The 19,780-nt window shown below is 40.8% G+C and overlaps 1 protein-coding gene and 1 long non-coding RNA gene across 3 annotated transcripts in view; one reads left to right on the plus strand and one right to left on the minus strand.

Annotated features, from left to right (window-relative positions):
* The window catches only part of LOC132781858 (uncharacterized), a 13,114-nt gene extending 9,715 nt beyond the window's left edge, over positions 1-3,399 (minus strand). The window contains exon 1 of the long non-coding RNA XR_010908721.1: positions 3,273-3,399. This is a non-coding gene — a long non-coding RNA (uncharacterized lncRNA). The remainder of the gene's footprint in view (positions 1-3,272) is intronic.
* A 90-nt stretch (positions 3,400-3,489) lies between these two features.
* Positions 3,490-19,780, plus strand: part of MRTFB (myocardin related transcription factor B) — a 56,720-nt gene continuing 40,429 nt past the window's right edge. The window contains exons 1-2 of one of the 2 annotated variants that reach the window (XM_060786356.2): positions 3,490-3,563; positions 17,877-18,043. In XM_060786356.2, the coding sequence (XP_060642339.2) occupies positions 17,890-18,043 (154 nt within the window). In that variant the 5' untranslated portion in view covers positions 3,490-3,563; positions 17,877-17,889. Of the gene's footprint in view, positions 3,564-3,827; positions 3,981-17,876; positions 18,044-19,780 lie in introns of those variants that run through there. The other variant, XM_060786355.2, reaches the window with a different exon arrangement.

The following is a 19,780-nucleotide window of genomic DNA, read 5'->3' on the forward strand; positions in this document are numbered from 1 at the left end:
AGATCGAAGAGTTCGGGCTGGTTCATGGAGAGATATGGTCACGAATGTAAGCCGGATATCTGTAACTTCGGGACTGCCTATACCAGGCATGGGCAAACTTTGGCCTCCAGGTGTTTTGGCTGTTAGGAATTGTGGGACTCGAAGTCCAAAATACCTGGAGGGCCTAAGTTTGCCCATGCCTGGCTTATACACTGTACATTGCATTAATTCTTTCATAGTTAGTTTATTTGTAAATTTTGTTTTGTAATTAAGAGAGTGTTTGTAGAAGCGAAAGGTCTAGAGGGAACTGACAGATGGCCATCCAGTCTCTGTTTAAAAGACTTCAAAGGAGCTTCTGCCAGACTTTGAGGCAGAGAGTTCCACTGCTGAACAGCTCTCCTTACAGTCAGGAAGTTCTTTCTAATGTTCAGGCAAAATCTCCTCTCCTGTCATTTGAGCCCATGCCTTCATTGAGTCCTAGTTTCCAGGGCAGCAGAAAACAAGCCTGCTCTCTCTTCCTTAGGACAGCCTTTCAGATATTGAAACATGGCTCTCATGTCTCCTTCTCTCAACCTTCTCTTCTGCAGGATAAACAGACCCAGCTCTTTAAGATGCTCCTCGTAGGGATTATTCGGGGTCTCCAGACTTCTGTCATTTTAGTTGTCCTCTTCTGGACACACTCAGTCCAGCAAAGAGTATGGCGGATGATCATGGCTTCAGTGCTGGTGGCCTTTGCTTCTTCCAGATGCTGACGTTTATCCCCCTGTTTTCTTATTTCCAAAAGATTTGTAGGGTTTTTCAAAGGCAATGCTGACGAGATCATACCAGAAGCTGAGAGTGATGTTTGTAGATGGTCTACGTTTCAGACAATGGATTTGAGAGGACAATCTATATATATAAATCTATTAGGTTGGTTCAACGGGACAGCAAAACTCAAAACCCCCCCAACGAAACTTAACCAAAATTCCCATACCCATAACACAACCCACAAGGTACAAACATATCTACTCAAAATGAAAAACAACACAACAACACACTCACAAAACGGCAAAACAACAAAACTCAACCCCCCCTCAACGAAACTTAACCAAAATTCCCATGCCCATAACACAACCCACAAGGTACAAACATATCTACCCAAATTGAAAAACAACACAACAACACACTCACAAAATGGCAAAACAACTGAGCATGCGCATTGGCGCCCTGCCGCAAGTTCCCTGGCGCGTGCACACAGCCTTCCGGCCAACGTTCCCTCTGCGGAATCCATGCCCGCTCCAAGCCCTGCCGCGCCACTTCCCGCACACACACACACCCTGCCGCACGCACACACACAACCCCACACTCCATCACTCCCCCCGCTGCCGCACACACACGCAACCCCACGCTCCATCACTCCCCCGCCGCCGCGCACACACACGCAACCCCACGCCGCATCACTCCCCCCACCGCCGCACACACACACACAACCCCACTCCCCCGCCGCCGCACACACACACGCAAACCCACGCTCCATCATTCCCCCGCCGCCGCACACACACATGCAACCCCACTCCCCCCGCCGCCAAACACACACCCGCAACCCCACGCTCCATCACTCCCCCGCCGCCGCACACAAACATGCAACCCCACGCTCCATCACTCCCCCGCCGCCAAACACACACACGCAACCCCACTCCCCCCGCCGCCGCACACACACACAACCCCACGCTCCATCACTCCCCCCGCCGCCGCACACACACACGCAACCCCACGCTCCATCACTCCCCCCGCCGCCGCACCCACACACGCAACCCCACGCTCCATCCCTCCCCCCGCCGCCGCACACACACACGCAACCCCACGCTCCATCACTCCCCCCGCCGCCGCACCCACACACGCAACCCCACGCTCCATCACTCCCCCCGTCGCCGCACACACATACACAACCCCACTTCCCCTGCCGCCGGACACACACAAGCAACCCCACGCTCCATCACTCCCCCCGCCGCCGCACACACACACACAACCCCACGGTCCATCACTCCCCTGCCCCAATCTTACCTCCTTTTACTTCACGCCACCTCCAAACCCCACCCCGCCCCTTCCCGCCCTGTCAAAATCCAGGAAAGACAGGAAGGAAGGAAAGAAGGAAGAGAAAGGGAGGTAAAGAAAAAGGGGGAAGGAAAGTTAGAGAAAGAAGGAAGAAGAAAAGGAAAGAAAAGGAAAGATGGAAGGAAAGGAAAGAGAGACAGCAGAAGAGAAAGAAAAAGGGGGAAGGAAGGAAGGAGAGAAGGAAAGAAAGAAGGGAATGAAGGAAGGAAAGAGGGAGTGAAGGAAGGGCGAAGATGTGGAGAAAGTGGGAGGGAAGGAAAGAAGGAAAGAGAGAAGGAAGAAAAGAGACCAGAAGAGAAAGAAAAAGGGGGAAGGAAGGAAAGAGATAGAGAAGGAAGAGGAGAAGGAAAGATGGGAGGGAAGGAAGGAAGGAGGGAGGGAAAGAAGGAGAGAAAGAGGGAAGGTTGGCCACAGCAACACGTGGCGGGTAAAGGTTGTTATTTCTATTATTATTATGCTATTATTCCTATGAGACCCTGGGGGAATGAGAGAGGTGTCAGGTCCCAGAGGCAATGCATTGCATTATTGTTATTGTTATGATGGTGGTGAAATAAAAGGAAATAAAAAGTGAAAGAAGGAAGCAAACAGGGAGGGAAGAAAGGCAAAGGAAGAAAGGGGGAGGGAATGAAGGAAAGAGAGAAGGATGAAACCAAGTAGTGAAAGAAGGAAAGAAAGAGGTAGAGAAGGAAGAAAGGAGAGAAAGGGGGAGGAAAAGGGGGAAGGAATAGGTAGGTACCTCTCTTTCATAATAGTCCAGATATCTACCTGGACTATTTTACTATAGGCCACAGCAACGCGTGGCAGGGCACAGCTAGTAGCTTTATAAACGAGTATCTTGGTGTCCTTACTGACGTCCCCATCCTCAAACACTCTCTATTTCAGCATGCCACCCATTTGCACAAATCTGCAGTGTTTACAATAGACTGCAGAAAATGGAATGGAAAACGAGCCTGTTTAGCAAGCCTTGCAAATGCTGAATTGTTATCATAAGTACATGCTTGGCTATTATGCCTATTTTCTACTCCTATGTATGTACCCAGGGTCCAGTTTTACAACTGTGAAGGAAAAGGTGTAAAGGCCTGTTCTAGGCCTCAGTCAATGAATTCGCCAGTCAGCTTTGCACGTTGGGTGTATATAAGCTGCTTTTCTACATTGAACAAGTTCCGTGGCGAATGGGGCCTTTCCTGGTAAAAGCATACCTGGGTTCCTTCCCTGTGTGAAGTCACTGGTACATTGACAGCGCCTGGGCCTAGCAGCGCCCTCAGCAATGCTTCTGACTGGAAAAATACCCGTATGGAGTAGGGGGCTCAATAACGTCAAGAGGGAGGCGAGGGCGGCGAGGAGGAAAGCTCCCATTGGCCAGGGCCTTCGCCGGACGAGCCAATCGCGAGCGAGGAGGCGGGGACGGGGCTCGCGCTCCCTCGACGGACCAGAATCTCGCCGCCAAAGATCGCGAGAGGACATGTCCGCGGCAGGCGCTTCGAAAGAAGGTGAGCGAGAGCTGGGCTTCGAGTGGCTGGTGGGGCGCCGACCGGGCCACGTCCCTGCCCTGCCTTCACGAGTAGCAGCGGCGCCGTTTAGGGTTGAGGGAGCGCGGGAAATGGCTCCGCGGCGGTCTGCGGTGATGGGGTTTTTTTAACCTCAGGAGCCAGAGGGGGCGGGGCCCGAGGAGGGGGCGGGGCCCGAGGAGGGGGAGGGGCCCGAGGAGGGGGAGGGGCCCGAGGAGGGGGCGGGGCTTCCTCCTCTGACCCCATTCCGGAAGTAGCAGGAGCAAAGGGCCTGAAACCTGCAGCTGGAGGTGATGGAGGGAAGAATGCCTGAGGCTTCTTCTTGGGAGGCTTTCAAACACAGGCTGGATAGCCCTCTGCCAGGGCTGCTTTGATGGTGCCTTTCCTGCATGGAAGGAGGTGCGACTGGATGGCTTTTGGGGTCTCTTCCAACTGTGTGATCCTGTGCTGCCTAATTATTATTATGTTTATTTATATCCTGCTTTTTCTCTCCATAGGGAGACTCAAAGCAGCTCACAACAAAAGCATTGCAATACAGCTTAAAATATACAAGTATATTATTATCATTTTGTTTATTTATAGCCCACTTTTTCTCTCCATACGGAGACTCAGAACGGCTCACAACTAAAAGCATTGCAATGGAACTTCAACTTTTTATAATTATTTATAAGTATTTATAATTATTATTATGTTTATTTATATCCCACTTTGTCTCTCCATACGGAAACTCAGAGCAGCTCACAACTAAAAGCATTGCAATACAACTCAAAACATACAAATATACAAGTATTAAACCATTATTAAACATAACAACAACAAAAACACAGCAGCCCCTGAATAAAAAGCCTGCCTGAATAAAAAGGTTTAATCATCATCATCTTTATTTGTACCCTGCCACATCTCCCTGAAGGGGACTCGGGGTGGCTAACATGAGGCTGTTTTAACCTGCTGCCTGAAGAACAGCAGGGGGAGAGGCATTCTGGCTTCCCTGGGAAGAAGGGAGTTCCAGAGTTGAGGAGCATTTGCCACCGAGAAGGACAGAAGGCCCTTTCTCTCTCATTCCCACTTAGTTTGGGATTGAGGTGGGATCGAGAGAAGGAAGGGCCTCTTAGGACCTGAATGGCAGGTTCATACAAGAGAATGCGTTTGGCCAAATAGGCTGGACCTGAACCATCTGGTGCTTTAAAGGTCATAACCAGCACTTCAAATTGTGCCCAGAAACAGACTGGCAACCAGTGGAGCTATTGCAACCCCAGTGAGTAACCAGGCTGCAGGTCTTTGGACCAGCTGAAGTTTCCACACACTCTTTGGAGGCAGCTCTACATAGAGCACATTGCAGTATCCAGACGGGCTGTAACTAAGGCTAGATCTGGCTTCTCAAGGAAAGATCTCAAGAAACCCAAATGAAACTCCAAAGAACTTCCTGACTGAACTAAGATTTGAAAAAGGACATGAAATGGAAAGGGAGCAGAATTCAAACAAATAGCCAGCACCAGAGAGGTCAAAAACAACAAAAAGTGTCCCCTTTTTTGGTTATGCTCCTAGCTAAAGGAAGAACAAGGACATTGTAGGGTGCTACATATAGCTGATGGCAAAATACATAAAGGGAACAGAGAAAAAGCAATTCTGTACTCAAATGGGGCATAATGAGGCAGTTGGTGCAGAAGAGAAATATAGTACTAAAAGAGGTAAAGACGTGGTGCAGGAATACTTGGCTAATCTAAATGAATTCAAATGTCTTCCAACTCTATGCATCTAAGTCAGACATGGGCAAACTTTGGCCCTCAGGTGTTTTGGACCAGTAGGCTGTTAAGAATTGTGGGAGTTGAAGTCCAAAACACCTGGAGAGTCACAGGTTCTGTGGGCCTGTTCTTGGGTAACAACAGAATAAGGAGTGGGTAAGGAGGGACTTGAATTTTTTAAAAAATGGAGTTGCCGTGACAGGGATGAGTACACTTCACCTGTACTTTTGGATAGGGCTGGGATCATATCATCCTTTAACCAGAGCTTTCCAAACTGTGTGTCGCAAGACATTTGATTGTCGGCCTCAGATGTGTAAGTATAAGACATCACAAGAAACCTCTTGAGTCTATGAAATAAGTCATCCTACATTTTAAAAAATGTAAGTGAAAGGTTTTCATGAGACAAGTTGCATCCCCAAACATTTTGTTATTGCAATTTTAAGTACGAATCCATACCCCCCTCTTCTAAGGGGTTGGATTAAGGTCTGGCTTGCTAGTAAAACTGAATAATTGTGTTGTGAAATGATGCATGTCTAAAACATGTGACACCGAGTGTGAGATGTTTGGAAAGCTCTGCTTTAAACACACATGCAAGAAAACTGTGAAAACCCTTGTGGGGTTTTGTGAGATTAGAATAGAAGGTTGAGAACTGTGTATATAGCCTTGAGTTTATTGAAGGAAAGGCCAAATATAAATGCAAGTAATGAATGGAATATTGTACAGGCAGTCCCCCAGGTTACATACAAGATAGGATCTGTAGGTTTGTTCTTAAGTTGAATTTGTATGTATGTCAGAATGGGGCCTTTTTTCAGTGTAACTCCAAACATATGTAGAAAGAGAGTGCGCTTTGGATAGCATACGGAAGGGTTAACACCCCCTTTTGTTTTTCTTTTGCTGTCTATGTCCCTTTTCAGGAACTTTCACCTCACTTTCTATCCCTGTGTTACTTAGATTTTGAAAAAAAAAAGGCTGATTGTGGAAACAAGGATAAAGCTTCAGGGGAGACCCCTTTTCACCATGATAATAACTCTTTCAGGAGTGAATTTCCCTCTCGAGGCACAGGTTTCTATCACTTCCTGATGTTTCATCCCCCCACCCACCCCTGTTAACTCGGAATCAGATGTAAGTCGGATGTCTGTAACTTGGAGGCTGCCTATAATAATATTTAGAATATATAGTGATAGTAGCTGACTACTGTGCTTAGTGCTTATCCAGATTCAAATTCTCACTCAGTCATAGAATCATAGAAGTGGAAGAGACCCCAAGGGCCATCCAATCCAACCCTCTTCTTTCAGGAAGGAAGACACAATCAAAGCACACCTAACAGGTGGCCATCCAGCCTCTGCTGAAAAATCTCCAGAGGAGGAGACTCCACTACCTTCCGAGGCACCATATCCTACTGTGGAATAGCTCTTGCTGTCAGGAAGCTCTTCATAATGTTTAGATGGAAACTTCTTCCTGCAATTTGAATCCATTGTTCTTTGCCCTAGTCTCCAGAGCAGCAGGAAACAAGCCTTGCTCCCTCCTCAATGTGTCATCTTTTCAAATATTTAAACATGGCTCTCATACCCCCATCTCTCAGCCTTCTTTTCTCCAAATTAAACATATACCCAGCCCCTTAAGTCATTCCTGATAGGGCTTGGCTTTTAAACCTTGGATCATTTTAGTTGCCCTTTCTCTGGACACATCCAGCATGTCAATAACCTCCTTGAATTGCGGTGTCCAGTACTGAACACAGAATTATTCCAGGTGAGGAGGTCTGACCAAAGCAGAAGACAGTGGGATTATGACTTCCCTCGATCTATAGACTATACCCCTATTAATGCAGCCTAGAATTGCATTACTTTTTTTTAGCTGCTGTATCACACTATTGACTCATGTTCAGCTTGTGATCTATTCAGACTACTAGAGCCCTCTGCACTGACTGTTTTTATGCCAGGTGTCATCCATCCCATATCTGTACATTCCATTTCAGTTGTCTAAGTATAGTATCATAATCTTTCCCTGCTGAAATTCATTTTGTTACTGTGTTTTTGTTAGGTGTTTTGGATTCTGATCCTGTTCACTATTAGCTATCACTCCCAATTTGATGTCATTTGAAAATTGTATAAGCACCTCTTCTTTTCCATTGTTCAAGTCATTGATAAGCATGCCTTCCATTACTTTGCTCAAGTGATAAATTTGTCTTTGAAATACATATAGTTGAATATTTGTGATCCTGTCCCTCCTAATCTGGAGTTGACAGTACCAAGCATGGAGTTTGATAGTGTCTTGAAAGACGCCCTCTCCACTGCTGAGACCATGCCTACACCTCTGTTTCTCAACAGGGTCCATCTTTTCTACCTTGCATGGACCACTATCCCATCTCTTTAACTTCATGAAGAGAGGATATTTGATCAAATTTAGATCAAAGGATATTTGATCCTTTGACTAACCCTCCCTTCCCCTGCCCTTCGAGACAAAGTCATTATATACGGACACAAAGTGCTACTTTATTCAAACATGAAATTAGGTAAATTTCTTAGGAAATGTTATTCTTCTTAGACATATGAATTTGAGAGAGACATTCTCAAAAAGCAGCTGGAAAACTAACTTGGTGTATACATAGGAAACAGACGTGAACTTCCTTCCTCTGTAGTTCGGCTTGCATATTTTCCTTGCTTTGTTTGGTTTTGGCACTTCCTGAATAAACAGAATAGCACCTACAAGTTGATTATAAGTAGCAATTTCCTGATAGGTAACCATAACAATGAATTCAGAAATACATGTAGACTTTAATTAAATGTTTCAGTAAATGACTACTGGCATGACAAAAATACAGACATCAGTAATACAAAGGATCTCGATTGTGAAGAACGTAATTGCATCTGTAATTGAGTTTAGAAGTTTGATATTAGTTTTAGGACAATAAAGAGAGTGTCACTTTTTAAAGTAAGCAATACAGTTGGATACCACATTTTAGGTCAACTCCATCTTTTTTATACTCTTCTCTATTAGTCCATTTTTAATGTAATGTCATTTAAAAGAAAATATCCCATTACATTAAATTAGATAACTTTAAAATACAATCAGATTAAAATGAAAGTGTGATGGGAGCCAAGAAGTTCTCTACTGCCAATAGTTCAAACAGTGTTCCTTGTTATGGTAATTTCTGGTTTTTAATAGTGTTTTGGTCCCTCACCTATCAATTAAGTAGTGGATGCCTGGAAGGCCTATACTATTTCAGCAAGTGTTTACTATACAGCTGAAATAGGAGCCAGAGGCTTTTTACAAACAAAAAACATAAGATTATATGCAAAAGAACATAGGAACCATAGCTAGGAGGCATTGCTGTAAGAGATGTAGTATTAGCCTAAAGTAAAAGAAAAAAATATGTGCCTTCAAGGCCACATATTTCATAGGATTTTTTTTTAAGACAAAGAGTACTCAAAGGTGGTTTGCCATTACTTCCCTGGTATTCCTTGGTGGACTAACCCAGTCTGACCCTGCTAAGCTTCCAAGATCTGATGCCTTCAGGGTAGGTAGGAAATTCAGGAAATTTTGTATGTGTTTTCATCTGACAGCAATATTTGTTGTATATAATTAGTGAATGTTTGGTTTCTTTGGTATATGCAAGAATTTGTTAGTTCTAGGAAGACTTGTTTTCAAATTTGTGACTGTCACTGAATCTCTGGCTACACTAGCTGTGGTGATTTGTGCTCTGCTCACTGAATGCTAATGTCTAACAAGAACAGTAGTTGCTTTGGCTAATTTTGTCCATGTTCTTGAAAATTAGATAATGCTTGTTCTATTTATACTGCATGTAACCATAGTAATATGAATTGGGTGCAACTGTTGCTAGGTACCGTGTCGCTATTTCGTTGTTTGAACAAAAATATCACATAGGTTGGGTATCATTTGAATTCCTCCAAAATCCAAAGTGGTGCGCATGGATGGTTCAGAGAGTGACACCTTTGCTTTCTGGTGGTTCATTGTGCACAAACTTTATTTCATGCATAACATCATTGAAAACATTGTGTATAAAATTATCTTCAGTACATGTGTATAAAGTGTATATGGAATATACATTCATTTCATATTTAAACTTTGGTTCCAACTGCAAGAGATGGGTAGGCAGATAGATAGATAGATAGATAGATAGATAGATAGATAGATAGATAGATGCATGCATTCCAAAATCTGCAATCAAAAACATTTCTGGCTCCGAACATTTTGTATAAGGGATCTTAAGAAGCAGATTTATATTCTCAAAAGCTCACATTAAATTAAATTAGTTTCAAAGGTACTGCTTGAAGTCTGAAGATGGTGTTGTTACATCTGTCCAAAATGTCCTTTGAACCTATGGTGTCTTGTGATCTCCTCCTACTCACCTGAAATGCATCGTTTTTACTGGCAGTTGTAACTTCTGGGAAAGCTGTGTGCCCTCAAAGTGAATCAATCTTACTTTTGGTTTCATTGGGACAAGGTGCTACTAAATGGAGACCTTTTAGTAGTACTATTTTCTTGGCGGAAAATACAGAAATGATTGGAGAATATGGGAAGCTTACAAATGGAAGATGACAAATAATTCTGTAAAACTGTTTTTGAACCAGGGACACTGCAGTGTACAGACCTCTTGGAAGCACTAATAATGCATGAATGACTTCAGAAATAATTGTAAATGATTTTTCTATCCATAGATATGGGTAAGGGATCATTGGTGCATCTGTTCAGATGTCTGTGATGTCTGAAAAGCCATGTGGACATCATCATGTAGTTAACTGTGCAGCTTTTTCCTAATATGGCTATTGATAGCTTGATATTTACTTTATAAGTAGGTATGTAGTGTTTGCAAAGTGTTTTGCTTTTTTATACCTTGTATTACATTGATCAGTTATTCTTTCTTTAAGATCTGCAGCATGCTCTTGCTATTCTGAACAGCTTGCTGTGTTAAATTTCACAAAGAAAAGACAACAGGGAAAGGGAGGGAAATGAAGGCAGTGGTAAATGGGTAGGAAATGTGTTGTCGAAGGCTTTCATGGCCGGAATCACTGGGTTGCTGTGAGTTTTCTGGGCTATATGGCCATGTTCCAGAAGCATTCTCTCTTGACATTTTGCCCACATCTATGGCAGGCATCCACAGAAGTTGAGGGTGGAAATGCTTTTTTCCCCAATTTCCCCCCAATTTTTAGACTTAATTGCCACACAGCATGTGATTTGGAGTTTGCTTCAAAAGCTCAAACCAAATCAAAACCAAACACATAAAGGTGGGATGACATATTTGAAGAATGTAGGAGGTATTCTGAGGCACTTCCAGTAGCGGCACGATGGCGGACGCCAGGGTTTGTTGAAGCTCCTCAACAACCCGCCTTTCCGCAAAGCCCTTGGTAGAGCGGGGTTTCTTCCCCAGCTCCCCCCAACCCAGCAGCGAGAAGCGGGTGGGCGCTATAAACTCTTCAGGCCTTCCAACCCAAAAATCCGGGAACTATTTGCATGGTTTTTGCATGGTTCGCTTTTGGGGGCCGCAACAGAAGAGTTGTGCAGGGCGCGGCAAGGACACCCGCGCCGGGAACAGAACGCCGGCCGCTATTTTAAATTTTAAGAAGACGAGAAACATAAACTGAAACAAAAGAAGGAAGGAACCCCAGGCTGAGTAAGAAAGCTAACAAATACCTTGGAATTAAATATAAAAGATGAGGGAAAAGAAGAGATTTAAATAATATACAGGATTGAAACTTTGTTCTGGCTTTATGAGGCTTTGTGTGGAGAGGAAAAAAAGTAAAAGGTGATGCAGAGAATTCAAGACAGACCTACAGGAAGTTTGAAGAGATGTAAGGAATATAAAGAGCCACAAGAGATATAGCCAACAAAGGAACATAAGGTCTTTGAGAAGAGAAAAAGAAAGAAAGAAATATAAAGATTATAAAGAAAACAGAGAGAGGGAGAGAGAAAAGAGAACAAACGAAGCAGAGACCAGCACTCACAAAGCCATAGTAGAGTCAATGTAAGATTGTAATGAGAAACACTAACACATGTAGAGACTAGAACTTGAAATAACGAGACGTCTGAAGGAAAGAAAGAAAGAGGAAGGGGGGGGGAGAAAAGTAGAGAAAAAGCACAGAAGAACAGAAGAGGAAGAGCCAGGAGGTGATACAGCTGATGACCCAAAGTATCTGGATTGGGGGTAACATCTTTCCTCCTCTTTTGGATATAAAAAAAAACCTCTTACCTTGGGGGAAAAAAAGAGAAGAGAGGATGGAACAGGGCAAGGCAGGAGAGAGCGGGCGGCGGACGAAGAGGAGAGGACGGACTGCTGCCCACCTCAGCATCTCACAAATAAACAAAACAAAACAGAGCGGACCGGAAGCTGGCCCTACAGGAGCCCAAGAAGTGGAAGGGGCGGACCAAACCCAAGGAGAAATAGAGAGATGCAATGGTAGAGAGGCAGAAACAGAGAGGAATAAAAATTAATAATAAATAAATAAATAAATAAATGCGGACACTAATGGACTAGACTATCAACTAATGGACGAACAGACCAACAAATTAATGGACTAACTAATGGATTAATTAGACTAATTTATTAATGAAATAAATAGATGAACCTGATACAACGGACTCAAGAGAAGGTAAAATTGGTGGTGCACTTGATTACGAAGAAATAATTAAGGAATGAATGAATATAAGTTGCTGATAGTCGATTGTTGATTGGTGATTGTTGAGTGCTGACTATTGATTATTGACTATTGTTGATTATTGATTATTGACTATTATTGATTATTGATTATTGCTGACTATTGACTATTGCTGATTATTGAATGAACTGGACTCTAAAGTCAAAATTAATTGAACTGAATGAATTGGACTCTGAAGTTAAAGGTAAAAAGAAAGAAATTGATATAAAATATACTCAAGCGTAGAGACGCACAAGTAATATAGTTAGGCAATATACATATATATATACATATATATGTATATATATATATATAAACACACATAATTATAAAGTATAGATATTTAAATACTTACAAATAAGGAGAAAGAAGGAAAGTATGGAGAAAAAAGGGACAGGAACAGAAAGGAAAAACTCGTCAACAGAAGAAGTGGGACTAAAGGACATCATGATGGAAATCTTGAAACTACAATCAAAAGTTAAAAAAATACAAGATTACCAAAAAAACCAAAATGAAATACTCAAAGAAGAAATGGAAGGAATAAAAAAGGAAATGGAAGAAGAATGAAAAGTAATAGTTAAGAAAGAGCTGAAAACTATGGAAGAAGATATAGAAAAACTAAAACAGGATAATAAAAACCTACGGGAAGAAAATGAGCCTATCAAAACTGAACAGGGAAAGCTGAAAAAGAAAATAAACAATTTAGAAGGTATAATGACTTCTATCCAAAATCAACAGGGAATGTTAGAAATAAAGGGGAAAAAATACCAGTTAAGACTTAGAAACATAAAAGAGGAAGAAGATGAAAACATTAAAGATATTGTAGTGGAACGGATAGAATTTGTTACAAAGAAAACTAAAACAGAGATTGAAACAAACCTGGACAGGGTATTTAGAGTTCAAACTCAATATTCAAAAAAATTTAAAACACCAAGAGACATAATTGTCTGTTGCACAAAGAAAACCTTGAGGGATGAAGTACTTAGAGAAAATACAATCCAGCCAGTATCTTACAAAGGAACCAAGATAGCTGTTCTAAAGGAAATTCCACTGACAAACAGACAGAAATACTTCTTCCTAACAGACGAACTAAAAAAAAGACATGTAAAATTTAAATGGGAGAAGAAAGAAGGCATTATGGTGACATGGATGACACTAAATATTGGCTTACATCAGAGGCAAAAGCAAAAGCTTTCTGGCAAAAATTCATTAAAAAAGAAGACAATGGAAAAGAAGACACCTATAGAGAAGCGGAAAGAAAAGCGAGCACAACATCAAAAGAAAAAGAAGAAGAGGATGGTGCATCAGGAATATGTGATGCCCTAGAAAAAGAAGAACAGGAGAATAGAAGGAAAAGAGCAAGAGAAAAATTCCCCAAATGACTATTTCTTTCAATTGAAGGAAACCGAGGGAAAAATTGATTTAGATTTAGAAAATAAAGATAAATATGGTTTGGAAAATTAAGATCTACTGTAACAGTGTAAATGGTCTAAATTCCCCTAATAAAAGGAAAAAGATTTGGCATCATTTTTAAAAAGGCAGCTATGATCTGATTTTGTTACAGGAAACACATATCGCGCAAAAACACACAGCACACTTAAAACAAAACTCACTTGGGAAGATGTTCTATGCATCAGGTCTGGGAAAAATGGTCTAGTGATATATGTTAAAGAAAAAAAATACAGCGGAGTTAGCCTTTAAGGACCAAGAAGGAAGATTAATGGGGATTAAACTAGAATTAGAAGGTAAGGTTATATTAATTTGTAACATATATGCTCCAAACGAAACAAAAGGCAAATTTGTAGACAAACTAAAAAGATTCATAGAAGACCAAGAATATGATGACTTGATCATTATGGTAGACTTCAAGACCTCTACCTAGAAAATTTATGAATCTAAAAGAAGATTTAGGATTATATGATGTTTGGAGACACCAACACGAAAAAGAAAAAGATTTTACTTTTTTTTCCAAATAGACATAGGACTTGGTCCCAAATTGATATGATTTGGGGGACTAAAACAATTATGACAAATATAACCAAAACATCAATATTACCAATGCTACACTCTGACCACTCACCATTAGAAATTATAATATGTCATAAACAGGACAAAAGAAATGTCTTTAATTGGAGATTGAAGGATAACCTTCTAATAGACCTCAAATTACAGGGAAAAAATAGATCCCTGCTAGAAGAATACTTCAGTCTGAACACTGGCACAGAAATTTCAATAAACACGATATGGGACGCAGGTAAGGCCTACATGCCACTTTATAGAGCAAAGGGCAAGAATTAATAAGTTTAAAAGAGAAAATATAACAAACTTGAGAAGGAAATAATTAAATGGGAAACACAAGCTAAAGAAAATCCAAAGAACAAAAAAATAAATATACAGTTGGAACTATTAAAAAACAAATGAGTATATTACAAACAGAAGAGATAGAAAAGAAACTTAAATTTGTAAAACAATACCATTTCGAGAATGCCAACAAGATAGGGAAATGGCTAACGAGAAAAATTGCTATAAGAAGACAAAGCAAACACTTAACAAAAATAGAATCTAAAGGAAAATGTTACTTCCAAACTAAAGAAATTACTGATCAGTTCCTAAAATACTACAAAGAATTATACAGAGATGACAACATACCAGGAGAAAAAATAATGCAGTATCTAGGAACACAAGCCATACCAAAAATAACAAGAAGAGAACGTCTGAACAAGAAAATCACACAAGAAGAAATAAAGAAAGTTATACAGAATATGCCATCAGACAAAGCTCCAGGACCTGATGGATTCACATCAAAATACTACAAGGCGTTTCTAGATATTTTAACACCACAACTACAAAAGGTACTGAACAAACTAATGGAAGAAAGAACAATACCAGAATCATGGAAGGAAGCAACAATCTCTTTAATACATAAAGAAAATTCAGAAACACACTGGTCAAAAATTATAGACCTATCTCATTATTTAACGTGGACTATAAGATATTCACGGGGGTACTCACCTCAAGGTTAAAAGAATTATTAAGTAACAGGATAGAAGATCCTAGGAACACCATAAACAAATGGGTACATGAAATCGAATTATACGGAGAGGTAGCTGGACTGGAGATAAACAAGGATAAAACCCAAATTATTACTAAAAACATAGGAAAAGAAAAAAGAGAGGAACTTCAAGAGAAAACAGGAATTAAAGTAGTTTCAAAAGTAAAATATTTGGGAATAATAATAGCACCCAGCAATTCACACCCGATAAAGAACAACTACGAAAAAAATGGATAGAAATTAAAAATAAATTAAAGAAATGGGAACATCTGAACCTCTCCCTTTTGGGAAGAGTGGCAATCACTAAAATGAATGTCCTGCCAGACATCTTATTTATCTTCCAGTCGCTCCCAATCTTAAGATCAAGCACGATGCTCCAGGGATGGCAAAAAGAGATAATCAAATTTATACGGAGAGGGGAAAAACATAGGATAAGTGCTAAAAAACTAATTGATGATAAAAAAAAGAGGAGGCCTTGCTCTACCAGAAATACAACTATATTATGAAGCAGTGGCCTTAAGTTGGATAAGAGACTGGGGAACGTTGGAAAAAAAGAAAATCCTTGCGCTGGAAGTCTTCGATATTGCTCAGGGCTGGCATGCTTATCTCTGGAGAGGGAAGGGAAAAAAGAAAAAAAACCGATACAAGCAGCACTCATACAGACATGGAACAAGTATAAAGACAGATTTCACCAAAAGACACCAATGTGGTTCTCCCCCAATGAGGCCTATCATAAAAGAGAGATACTGAGAGAGAAATGGCTGACCTACAAACAACTGGTCAAGATTAAAAACCAAGAAGCAATGCTTAAATCACAAGAAGAACTGACATTAATAGATCCTTCCATCTCATGGTTTCAGTACCACCAAATAAAAGAAAACTTCAAAATTGATAAAGCAATAGGCTTCGAAACGAAAGAGACATTCTGGAATAAAATAATAAACACAGATACAAAATTAATAAAAAAATATACAACCAATTATTAGTGTGGATCACGGAGACAGAACAAATAAAAGACAACATGATAAACTGCTCGAAAGACATTGGCCAATCTATACCGTTAATGAATTGGGAAGAGATTTGGCAAAAAAAAAAATCATATATACATATGCGACAGATCTCAAGGAGAGCTGATGTAAGATCTTCTTTAGATGGTATTTAACACCAGAAATTTTGGCAAAAATTAACAAGGGCAAAACGAAAGACCTATGGAAATGCGAAAAAGAAAAAGACTTCATTCACATGTGGTGGGGCTGCAGAAAAGTCAAAAATTATTGGCTACAAATACATAAAAAAATGGAAAAGATTTTAAACATAAAATTTAACCCAAAACCGGAGACATTACTGTTGGGAATATTAGACACCAAAATAGAAAAAAAAAAGGATAAAATATTTTTTTACCTAATTACAGACGCTAGGATGACCTTGGCAAAAGTATGGAAAACAAAGGAAATTCCCACAATAGAGCAGTGGATAGTGAAAATAATGGACATAATTAGTATGGATATACTGACACAAAGAATTTCGCATAGCTATACAAAACCGCAAAAAAACTAACTGGAAAGCAGTTTTAGATTTCGTAAAGGAAGTCGCTCTCCACCAAGGTGCTCCGAGCGACTTAAAATTTAAAATAGCATTTACACAATATAAAAACATTCAACATAAAAACATACAACAGTGACTATTTGGCAAATTAGATCTGATCACTTTACTTAAATGCACAACCAAACAGCCAAGTCTTGAGCGTCTTTACAAAAGGTCGCAACTCCGACATTGCTCTAATATACGGAAGCAATAAGTTCCACGGAATTGGAGAATAGATCAAAAAAGCTCTACGCCGTGTAGCTTCAAACTACAAGGGGGGAGATTCCATCTGAACATTAGGAAGAACTTCCTGACTGTGAGAGCCGTTCAGCAGTGGAACTCTCTGCCCCGGAGTGTGGTGGAGGCTCCTTCTTTGGAAGCTTTTAAGCAGAGGCTGGATGGCCATTTGTCAGGGGTGATTTGAATGCAATATTCCTGCTTCTTGGCAGGGGGTTGGACTGGATGGCCCATGAGGTCTCTTCCAACTCTTTGATTCTATGATTCTATGAATGAGGCAGTCCCTAGGATATAAAGGTCCTTGGCCATTTTGAGCTCTAAATGTCAGGATCAGTATCTTGTAAGAGATCCAATGTTCTATTGGTAGCCAATGCAGTTGTTGTAATTGAATAGACCTGTAATTGAAATCCAAGGTAAATATAATCAAGAAGATAATAACAAAAATAAGCAAGGACAATAATATGTTTGTGTAAGAGCGTATACGATTTCTCAGATAAGAATATGCAAAAAAAACATGTATATGTAGAAGAAAGGACAAACATGTATAATTGGTACAATGGGTGGAGACAACCTGGGTAGTCCTGGAAGTACAATACCATTCCCTTCCCCAATCCTCCCTCCCCCCTTCTATCAATAGTACCCTTTCCTCCCTCTGTCACTCCCACTCCCGTTACTTATTTCTACCCCAATACCTATGTAACCCCCCTTTTTTTCTCTTTTATTGTAAATATGGGAAACCTAAAAAAAATATACTAAAAAAAGGAGGTGTTCTGAGGCAAAGTATTGTCCATATGGGAGAATAAGGGAGAAATAACAGGGTCTTTTGGATAGCTAAAGTTGATGGAATTGAAGAAGTAAAAAGTCATGGGATAATCTCAATGGGAAAACTGAGTGGTTGTTTTCAGGTTATAAGGGACTTTGAAAGTTAAGATGAACTTGGCCTAGCTAGATTCAGTTGCTGATGGCTTGCTGTATTTCTCTTACAATTTGCTACCTCTAAACCACCCATTATTCTCAATGTCTCAAGCTTCCTGAATACAATGGAGCACTTCGGGATGGTGGATCTAGAAGATGAATCTGGGTTATTATCACGCCTTGCACCCAGTCCTCACAGTGAAGCCGTTGCTCATGAACTTCAGGAACTTTCCTTGCAGCCCAACCAGTGGTTGCCCTCCCTCACCGAAAGGAAGAATGGTGAGTACAAGACATTGATGCTAGGTATGGCTCCTTGATCTAACGACAGTTGTTATTTTTATCTTACACTTGCTTTCATTGCTATTAGATGCCCAGTAACAGGTAAGAGAGCTAATGTAGTCTAGTGCTTTGAGCACTGGACTTTGACTCTGGATACCAGGATTCAAATCCCTGCTCAGCCATGGAAACCCACTGGATGACCTTGGGCAAGTTACATTATCTCAGCCTCAAAGGAAGCAAGGAAAAAACACCTTCTGAACAAATCTGGTCAGGAAAACCTCATAATAGATTCACTTTAGGGTTGCCATAAGTTGCCATCTATCTATATATATATAAATGCTCTGTGCATAATGAGTACCTTAAAAACAAAAGAACCAATGAACGAAATCACACCAAATTTGGCAACAAAACGTTTCACTACACAAGGAGTGACCATCACTCAAAAAATTATGATTTTTGTCATTTGGGAGTTGTAGTTGCTGGGATTTATAGTTCACCTACAATCAAAGAACATTCTGAACTCCACCAATGATGGAATTGAAGCAAACTTGGCACACAGGACTTCCCTGACCAACAGGGAAGGGTTTGGTAGGCATTGGCCTTGGGTTTGGGAGTTGTAGTTCGCCTACATCTAGAGAGCACTGTGGACTCAAACAATGATGGATCTGGACCAAACTTGGCACGGATACTCAAATATAAACATAGATGGAGTTTTGGGGAAATAGACCTTGACATTTGGAGTTGTACTTACTGGGATTTATAGTTCACCTACAATCAAGGAGCATTCTGATGAAATTGGGGCAAACTTACCACACAGAACCCTCATGACCAACAGAAAATACTGTGTTTTCTGGTGGTCTTTGGTGACCCTTCTGACACTCCCTCACAACCCTCCCCCACTCCAGGGGTCCCAAACCCCAGGTTGAGAAATGCTGCCTTAAGGCCATCCAGTCCAACTCCCTTCACCAGAGCAAGAAAACATAAAGCCCTCCAGACAAAGAGCCATCTAGCCATAGATATAGATAAATATATATGATTCTCTTTCACACACAGATATAGTATCATAGATTTGAAAGGGACCCCTAAAGAAGGACAGTAATATGCTGTATGTTCCAGAGTAGGCAAACCAGACACTCTCCACATCAATACTGACAAAGAAACAGCAAGAAACACTGTTTACCACAACCATAAAGAAATTACATATATGAGAAACCAACAATTTCTCATTACTGTATGTTCCGAATCACCAGGCTGGGCCACAGCAACGCGTGGCAGGGGACAGCTAGTAAGTTAGAAAATAACTTGAAGGCACATGATAGCAGGAACAGCAAAAGGGATTGAGCATATTTCAGCAACATTGCAAAATTTGCCATATACTGTATCATAAGCTTCTATGCCTGTTCCCTTTATGAAAAACCAGGTATAGTGTCCTTTTATGATATACTAGCCATCCCCTGCCATGCGTTGCTGTGGCCCAGTCTGTGTATGTGTGCTTTGTGTGTGTATATATTTGTGTATGTGTATATATGTGTGTTTGCGTATATATGTGTGGTTTTGTGCATGCATTGTAATGTATTTTTTGTTTTTTGGCTCTTTAAGTCTCTTCTTCTGTGTTTTCCAGGGGTTTTTTATGAGTGATGGTCACTTGTTGGCCTGATACGTGTATTATGTCCAGATTTGGTGTCAATTCGTCCAGTGGTTTTTGAGTTATGTTAATCTCACAAATGAACATTACAT

The sequence above is a fragment of the Anolis sagrei genome, chromosome X, assembly GCF_037176765.1.
Source record: "Anolis sagrei isolate rAnoSag1 chromosome X, rAnoSag1.mat, whole genome shotgun sequence".
In the NCBI taxonomy this organism is placed as follows: Eukaryota; Metazoa; Chordata; class Lepidosauria; order Squamata; family Dactyloidae; genus Anolis; species Anolis sagrei.